A 9929-nucleotide genomic window follows, 5' to 3' on the forward strand; every position below is an offset into this window, starting at 1 on the left:
TTTGAAGTCATCTGTCCACCTTGTTTTAACTTCACTTTACCTATCTTAATCTTGGATCCATACCCAAAAACCGATTGACGAGCCATCTGTCTCGATAAAATTTATTGATCCATTGTTGATGGATTGAAGAGATTTTAACATCAGTATCACGCCACTATCCATAGGGGTAGGTAGAGACTATGGATTACCACTTTGCACGATTCTGGCATACTTCTCTCGCTTCCTTATCAATCTTTCCATGCATCGTCGGTTTTGGGTACTTTTGACCTGTCCTTTAAGAATGTGATCTGACATTCAAAGGTTCATCCATAAATCTCCTTTGAGTCTCCTATCATCCTCTCCAAATGCCCACCTTAACACCCTACTCAATTTTGGTAATAAACAATTTCACTATCGATTGTTCACAAAATTCCTTTTCGAAAAACAGAATACACATGTAATTCTTCCACAACCGCAAATTAACTTCCTTTGATTAGCTATACTGCGAGGCATACTCATAATCCTGGTACACCTTTTTTCTTCATCCACATCAGCTTTAATCTTTTTAACAAATTTATTATGTTTAAAAAACGCGACAACTTTCTCGTTTCGTTTATATTTAGTTTTCATTACCTTCCTTGGTTTGATAACTTTACACTTTCTTTTTTCTTTTTCTGGCTTTGTTTCTGGTACTCTAGTTGTATTGTCTATGATCGGAGTTTCATCTATTACTATATCTGAGAGCATCTCTTCTGACCGTGTAAGCATTTCAACATCATCATCATCCAGAAAGCGGACATTCGTGTCAGATATGCTATCAAACTCGTCAGAAATGGCGTCATCAGAGCTTTTCTCCTTCGAAGATTCAGTATAACTGAATTTCGCGCTTTCGTTAAACTCTACATTATTAGATTGGTAAGGAAACTTCAGGAGCGGCGGCAGGGTTTCTGGCACGATGTCTTTTATTTCCATTTCTTGCCTCTTTACCGGTGATGATTCTTTTATAGGTATTTCTATGGTTTCCAAATCTTTTAGCAATTCGTCTTCATTCACGCTTATGTCTGACAGGATCTCTCCTTCGCTGCTATCTAACACTTTAAATGCGCTAGTATTAACACTCATATTTATATTTTCATTATAAGAATTGTGAATCTCATCATCAGCAACATGAATAATTTCATTATCGTTATGCTCATTATTTTCATTATATTTAATTTCATCATTCTTATTACTAGGAACTTCATTTTTTACACAATCATGTTGAATTTCATTTTTAATAACTTCATTGTTAATTGAAATAGGTTCTACGACGATATCTTTAGAAATTTCATCATCTTTTTTTGCAGTAAAAATTCTATTCTTTAAATTGCTTAAAATATGTTCTAATTTGTTCTTCTTTTTAATGACTTGTTTGTTCTTGTTTTGTCTGTTCAACAGCTGCGCTCTTATTTGGACGTCTTCTTCTATTGGTGGCGGAGATTCCGAGATGCCCTCTATTGCTTCCTTGACTAACTCCTTTTCTATGGGATCTGAAAATAATTGAAAATAATTTTACATACATATACAATGCGCCGCGCCTTTTTTCTTTATTAATAATATCAGCCCTGTATATAATATACAGCATTAGGCCATGGGCGGTGTAGGCTGTTTACCATTAGGCGGATTGCTTCCTCGTTTGCCTACTAAGCAAATAAAAAAGCACTGCTGGGCACGGGCCTCCTGCACTACTGAGAAGGATTAGACCTTAGTCCACCACGCTGGCCTAATGTGGATTGGCGGACTTCACACACCATCAAAATTCCTATAGAGAACTTCTCAGGCAGATTTCCTCACGATGTTTTCCTTCACCGTTAAAGCAAGCGATAATCCACAAACAATACACATAATTTAAGAAAAGTCAAAGGTGTGTGCACTTGGGAATTTAACCTGCAGACATTCGTCTCAGCAGTCCGTTGCCACACCCAACTAGGCCATCGCCGCTTTCCTTTATTAGGGGTAGACTGTAGTTTAAAAAGAAAGGGATGAGCTTAGGGGTGAGCTAAATAAAATACTTGCTCGCTGCATGAGTGTCGCGCCCCATACAGCCTTTTTTTATTGGCTTAGGCAAACGAGCAAGCGGTCTGCCTGATAGTAAGCATTTGACGCCCATGGACTAAAGCAATGCCAGAGGTACAGTAAAGCCGTTGCCTACCGAAAAACCTATTAGTAAAGAAGCGCACAAAAAGTTGCAGTAACTGAGCGTGTGTGAGTATTTGCAGCGCATTCGCCATAATTGGATATCTTTAAATAAAGCTAATGTTTTTCCGTATTTAGTCTCGGCTCGTTTCTAATGAACGCGGTGTCACGCTAACTTCCTGACTCCGAGCTGCAACTGGGAAGTTTAAGATGGAAAAACCCAGTCACTTTTGTGTTACGGTTTAAAAGGCATTGTAGCCAGTGTAACTTGACATAAAACTTGACATCTCATATCTCAGGAAGGCGAGCGCCGTGGAAGACCAAATAATACTTTGTAATTCAAGGTGTTGGTGTTTCTACTGTTTATGTATCTTATCGCTTACCATCAGGCGAACGGCAAGCTCGTCTCGTCATTAAAAGTATTATACCAATTAAGTTAAGTTAGGGGATTAATTAGCATTGTTAGCATGCTAAATCACATTTAGCATTTTATAAATTAAATACAGTTGCTAAATTTCGTGAAGTGCTAATTAATTTGTGTGTTAGCGCGCTTTGCATTAGTGCAAGCGTGTGCGCTCTCCTTAGCGCCCGCTGGAATAATCATAAATTTCGTTCTAAATACTTTATAATACACCAATAATAGTTACTCGGTGGTGTAGTTATATTGCATGCCCGGTACAATAGCGCTCTGAGGTCCTGGGTTCGAATCCCGGGTTGGGCAAAGTGATATTTGGGTTTTTTTCTGCTCAGTATCAGCCCGGAGTCTGGAATTTTTGCCCGATATGGCGATAGGCTCGCCCCCTATCACATCATGGGACGGAACATACTTGACGAAAAGTGGGTGCCCTAGTTGCGCCTCTGCATACCCCTTCGGGGATAAATGCGTGATATTATGTATGTAATAATAGTTACCTTCGCAATACTCGTCGTACGGCGCGTCCTCCCACCACACAGGGCTTGGGCACGTCAGTATCTCCATCAGGTCATCGTCATCTAGCTTCTGTGTGTCCTCCATTAACCTCACTATCTCGGTCATGCTGAGTTCAGAGTACTCTATCCGCTGAGGGTCTTTGGGTTCTGTCACGTCACCTGAAAGTTGAAATTCGTGTGTTAGGTATCAGCTATTATAGAGGGCGCCTGTGGCGAAAGGGAAGCCGACACAACATATAAGTACTAATAATATTTTACATTTTCATCTAAGTATTTTACATCTACGTTTCGAGTAACTTATTTTAGTGTTATTTTCAAGTAGATATGTCTAAGATGTTTTTATTACATAGATACGTTGTCCGAGCTCAATACTGGCAAGACGAAAGTAAGGTAATTGCCCGACTTAACAGCCAATGAGCGTGCGGCACTAACGTTGTTACATAACTGTCAATGTATATACATCCTTTTCTAACGAATGTGTGCTGCATCTTTTTATTCCTTCTTCGATTCAATTTGTAATTATATGTACAGGTACGTGCCTATAGCAAATAGTGCGCCGTTTTTATGTGCCATTTTGTTAGTGTATGACGCGTCTATTTGTAAAACGTCATTGAGATATGTGGTTTCATTTAGTAACGCGACTTTAAAATGACCCTGTATAGGTAGTATTAATATAATAATAATAATCTTTATTGCCACAATTATATAAAAATACATTTTATTTTGAATCCCATGACACTCGAACTAGTGTTAACTGTATCACGGGAGTCAGAGTCTTCTCACAATATGAATGAATGTGGTTTGTAAACCGTTTTGATAATTAGATTTTACATAAATTACGAAAGGGAAGCCGGTAGAAATTGGCTTCTATGGACCCTTTGCCGCTGGAGGACTAGCCCTTTATCACTTGTGGAATACATTCAGCGAGGTTGGGTGAATTAGTGGCGACTCTTACTATGCGAATGCGTTGCACTCCAGGCGTTATTATTTAAATAGCCACAATGGCGCGAGACCACACGCCTCGTGTTAAAATTGCTTTAGCAGTGCGGTAAAAAACACACATTTTGTGGCCGATGTAAACACCTATTGTGTTGTCTGCACATTTGCATTATTTTCACTGGTTATACGTATGGCGCCGCTTTCGTGTTGCTTACGCGAGAGCGGGACAATGCCTGGTGTGTTTTAGAGCGCGAAAAAAAAAATTTATGAATGATGATTTTCGTTACAAAATTTTAAATCAAACTTCGAGTTATTATTTCCAAAGTAACTAAATATTAGAGCTTGTGTTGAATTTAGAACAACTCGTTACCCCCTCCCCCCTCGCCAATTCACACCCTCCCATAAAATAAAAATCATGTTTTTGAGGACATAAAAACAAAATAAATACGCTTGTACCAGCGCAGTATGTTGTTGCACTGCTATTCACACGCCTTACCTACAGTGTTGACTGACCCGGGATTCTAACCTGATCTGCTAACCCACAATCCATATACGATAGTATATGCATTATCATAAAGCTTGAACTAATACTCTCAAAATTTACCACTATAGAGTTAAAGCGACTAATCGTTATCGGCTCTTTTCTGTAAGTGTGGATAGGCAGCGGCTTCCAAAAATTACGGCTTTAGAGAGGAGGGGTAAGGGGCTAAACGGGCAATCGCTCGAGGCCTCGAGTGACCTCGCACAATATCCAACTGAGCACCTTTTTTCTTTATTCTACCCGGTTCAACAACGCATTGTAAGCATCATTCCCTACGAAATTTTTGAAATCAGGCAATTTTTTGCTCATGGGTCTTTGAACCGGCTGAAGCCGCCACTGGCAAGGGGTGCAAAGAAAAAAGGCCTCGTAAAGATTTGCCTTTCGAAACTTTGCGCTGGTTAAAGCCGTCAGAGGCTTTCGGTAAATTTCGGCTTTCGATAGGCAGCGGCTTTACTGTACTCCTGGCATTGTAAGCCTATGAACAGCGAAGCTTACCATCAGTTAGAACACTTACTCATCCTACAAAGGCAATACAAAAAAAAAACACCTTTTTGTGGTACAATCGGCTTTCTTTTTCTCCTCTCACTAATATCCTTCAAATTATGACTATTTTTCAAAATTGTTTTCTTTTTCGGTGTGTGCCTTTTCAGCTTTTGTGGGTAATATTCACTAATATATGTTGTTTCTGGAGTCTTCGTTCTCTGGGTAGCACGTTTAATTTTTAACTTGGGGTACATATCTATATCGTTGGATGTGGTGGGGCTAGGAATAGGCTTAGGGGAGGGCGGGGAGGGTGCGGAAACGGGGTCTGGCGATGGCGTTCGAGAAGGACTATCCGTATAAGTGGGGCTATTGCTCTTTTTCGACTTGCCCTTTCTAAACTTGTATTTTTTCTGTCTGTTCCGCGTTTTGGTCGTTTTCGCGGCATCTTTGTTCGCCATGCCTGGAACTAAAAAAAATATATTCAAAAAAATATTTAGTAAACGAGAATAATAATTTATAGAATTTGATTTGGCACAGCAACGTGACACCACGCAATATTTATAATTATTTATTTAATAAAATAATGGTAGTTATGCAAGTCAGACATTCTTAAAGAGTAGGGTCCATAAATATACACATTTTTTTTGTGCATCGGAAGTGAAAATATATAGGTATAGATTGCCTCAGTGGCGATGTTACGTGAGGCCTCAAGGTTCAAATCACAGGTCAGGCAGTAATATTGGGTTTTTTGCTCAACATCAGCCCGGAGTCTAGAATCTGTGGCCAATATGGCGATACGCTTCCTCCCCCTATCACATCATAGGACGGAATAATGACGCAAAGTGAGTGCCCTAATTGCATCTTTAACTACTCCTTCGAGAATAAAGGCAAGATGTATGTGTTAAATAATCAAGGAATTTATGTTGTTTGCGGCTTCAGCCTCATTGAAGCCTACACCTACAATTTTTTCTAAAACACTATATGACACCAGCGCCATCTATTTTAAAATAATTTTCCGCGCATTTTTTTGAAAAAATTCTTTCATAAGAACCTTCTCCTGACAATAACAAACACAACAAAAAAAAAATAGTGAAATCATTCTTCATTTAACAACAATAAACTAGCTGGTGTTCCAATGTACTCTGGATGCAATTGTTTTTTGTTATATATTATAATATGATCTCATTTTATGTTACCACAGAAATGAAGTCTATTCTGGTAAAAAGCACTTCTGAGTGATCTCACAGGGCCCCACGATGCAGGCTTGCCTAGTGTGGGGACCGTTGTCAATGCATTAATTCATTTCGTACATTATTGTAAAATTTCATACTTTGTGTATTCGTTTTGTATAAGATCTTTTGTGTTAAATAAATAAATAAAACAGTATTTGTTGTACTCTCCTTTTAAAAGCAAACTGAGAGGTGACCAATTTATTATGAACTCTTATATACTGCCCAACTATCGACATAATCTGCTATTGAGAATATAAAAAATATTAAATTGACTTTTGTATTGTATTGATATAACAGTATGTAGCTTTTGACTTAAGGCGATACCTCAAGGTCCATTTTCATACATTTTGTTTCGGCTTTAATCTGGGTAACTAAACAAGTATTGGCAAGTAAAGAATTTAAATTCACGTCTAGTTAGTGATTAGTTCTCGCAGTTGAAGAAAAACGTAAAAATAATTAATAATCATGGATATTTCGGCCTTTAAAATTTAATATGACGAAATTTTAAAGGCAGAAATATCCATGATTATTAATTATTTTTACATTTTTCTTCAACTGCGAGAACTAATCACTAACTAGACGTGAATTTAAATTCTTTACTTGCCAATACTTGTTTAGTTACCCAGATTAAATCCGAAACAAAATGTATGAAAATGGACCTTGAGGTATCGCCTTAATCCATTCATTCAATCAAAAGTCAGTTCAAAAGTATTTGAATTCATTAAGGCATCATTTTAAGTGTTTATTATTTTTCTAGTATTAGATCCTCTAGTAAGTAGTCAGGAAATGTAGGGAAACTAATGAAATATATGTCTACATGTTTGTCTCACTATTACAAGATTTTATGTTATATTTGATGTGTAAATTTAATTATTTATTGTTGCTGTCCAAACAGCTCTACAATTATATAGAGCGGACATTGGGTAATTGTCATACAAACATTTTGCGCTTATGTGATGGTTACTCAATCTACAGTAATAGCAAAACATCAATGTAAAATACATCATATCACTCCATATCATGATTTGCACGTTTTAATTGCGAATATTAGCATTTTTTATGTAAATATATTACTTTTGTATCAATATCTAAGGATGCTGTGACATCTTGGATATTTCAATTTTGGTAATAACTTTTGGAGTAAAATTTTGGCCCTGATGTTCAGTCTATAACTAACTATATACTTTAATGTCTTTCTTGCTGTCATATCAAAATGTGTTTGGTCTTTATAAAAAAATAATGCAAATGGTCATATATTTACAATCTGTTTTTAAGGATATTATGGTTGAATAGACACAGTAAAATTATACCCTATCCAAAAAAAATATTGTTATGTATTAGCATAGGTATGTTTACCCATTTCCTTGACTCTTGTTGATAAAAAGTGTGACTGAAGTGGGTAGGAAAAATGTCCCTGTCACTGTCAGCTACGACGCTGAATAAAACATATTCATCTACTGAAACATTGTGTTTCTTTAAACATAACAATTATTAACATAGGTGAAAAAAAACTGTTTCCTGATACAGGGTATTTAATCATACATTTTGATATGACTGATATATCATATGTATCCAAGTATTTATCACTAAAAATTCCTCCACGCACAACGGTCCTACCTACTATGGGCTAAGTGCAAAGCCCCTCAACATAGAACACTGAAATTTCCCAATAATCCTGATAAATAAAGGGACAACCATGGATTGCTTTTATAGTAATTACCAACTTGAAAAGTTACTAAATTATCCAACGATCAAAATTTTACATAGCATCTGGTAATTGTAACCAGTGGTGTCAAAGAATGTTGGGTTGACTCCTCGTTGGAGGTAACAGGAGATGAAACTTGGGTTTTTATATATATAGAATGGTGATAGCCAAATTAGGTGTGGAATGGATTGTCGAGACAAATGTTCGAAGATTCAAAACCCAAAGGCACACTTCTCTGACATGTCAAAGTTATGTGTATTTTTTGTGAACTTGCTTTAATGGTGAAGGAAAATTTTATGAGAAAACAGGCATACCTGAGAAGTTCTTAATAGGAATTTTGAAGGTGTGTGAAGTCTGCCTGCACTGCAGCGTGGTGGACTAAGGCCTAATCCCTTTCATTAGCAGAGGCCAGTGCAGTAGTGGGACGGTATAATACAGAGCTGACGATATTAATATTATATATATTTTATAAATTAAGTTTAAATTGTAAGTATGAATATAAATAATGAGTGAACTTTAAAAAGGATTAGCTAATGCAACCACCATGCTGTCTAAATGTAATGATTCATAGCTTTAGAATTAGATATTTCTTTTTCTATTTCTGTAAATAGACAAAGAAAATATTTTTTTAAGACTTGTACGACTTTTATCTCTTGACATAAAAATAATTAATTTCGCAAAGCGTTGCGTGAAACATTTAATGCTAAGCAGGTTATTATGGTCAATTGAAAAGTCTGAGAGTTGTGACGAATATTCTTGATAAATATAAAACGACTACCTTCTACATAATGTACGAAAAGAATATTTTATTTACCTTACACTTTGTAAAAAAAACAAGATATTTCTTACTTACTTATACCACGCGATATCATGAAGGCGTGTTCAATGACTAAAACCTATTTTTTATAACAATTTAAAACAATTCATAATGAGTTATAAATAATTTATCTTTTTTATTACACGTAAAAAACATTGATATCAAGGAAACAGGCAACATAAAAATACGAATATTTTGAAATGACAGTTCCGAAACATAGCTGACAGATGGCGTTAGTTGTCGTAAGTCGGGTCTCTGAAACACGGTAATATAGGCTGGTTTCAAATAAAACTCAATATTCAGACAGCAATTCAAGCATTAAAACAATGTAAAATGCAGAAATTGGACACTAAACACATTTTAATACCCGCGGGTATTAATTTCAAGATCAAATTGCGTATCTCTGTCACATTGCATGAGAGCGAAAAAGAAAGAAATATCTCGAACGGCAATATGGGACAGCAATTGCTTACTGAATTAACACTAAATTATGTAATTTTGTATTCAAATCTCATTTGTATCTATGAATTTCGCTTAAGTATACTACTAATAGGAAATACATACACATTTACGAACGTAAGTAACTCACCAACGATCTCGAAGCTATTACCATATACTCTTTTTAAGTGAACAGTATTTGCCATAAATGACACAGACAAGTAATTTTAATCAAATGTAAAGTACATTCGTATAACTTTATAATATCACACTACACATAAATCAAGTTTATTTACGCTGTTTCGTCTCGGTATCTCGCAAGATCCGAACCAGCATGAGACTAAGGATGTGCTTTATGATGTAGTGGAGTCGATGTTGTTTAATCGATTTGTATTATTACGCAATCGATATTTACATGGTAATATAGATAGGCGTTATAGGTACGGATAAAGAAGGTTTTGATTTTTAGGTTGTTTAACTGAAAATTGCTTATTTAGAGTCTATTTTGTTTACCATTTAAAATATTACGTATATAATAAGAGAGCCTATAAAATAAATATGAATATTATATATGTCGACGTAATACAATTTTATTAATTAAACATGTCATAAATTGGCACCAATAAGTGTCAGTAATTACCATATTTTGTTGGTTACAATTATTCTATCATTTTCATGAGTATAAAATGA

The 9929-nt window shown here is 35.9% G+C and overlaps 1 protein-coding gene across 2 annotated transcripts; it reads right to left on the bottom strand.

Moving 5' to 3' along the window:
• Window positions 1-207: 207 nt before the first annotated feature.
• On the bottom strand, window positions 208-9584 carry LOC115447707 (hepatoma-derived growth factor-related protein 2). 2 transcript variants are annotated; one of them, XM_030174901.2, is made up of 4 exons: window positions 9391-9584; window positions 5112-5513; window positions 3067-3243; window positions 208-1508 (listed from the first exon to the last, which is right to left on the bottom strand). In XM_030174901.2, the coding sequence occupies exons 1-4, from the start codon at window positions 9443-9445 to the stop codon at window positions 391-393; spliced, it is 1752 nt and encodes a 583-aa protein (XP_030030761.2). In that variant the 5' UTR covers window positions 9446-9584; the 3' UTR covers window positions 208-390. The 2 variants fall into 2 exon arrangements, with proteins under 2 accessions (XP_030030761.2, XP_030030762.2); XM_030174902.2 differs by lacking the exon at window positions 9391-9584 and adding an exon at window positions 8838-9112.
• Between the last annotated feature and the right edge of the window lie 345 nt (window positions 9585-9929).

Source organism: Manduca sexta, chromosome 1 (genome assembly GCF_014839805.1).
Source record: "Manduca sexta isolate Smith_Timp_Sample1 chromosome 1, JHU_Msex_v1.0, whole genome shotgun sequence".
Lineage (NCBI taxonomy): Eukaryota > Metazoa > Arthropoda > Insecta > Lepidoptera > Sphingidae > Manduca > Manduca sexta.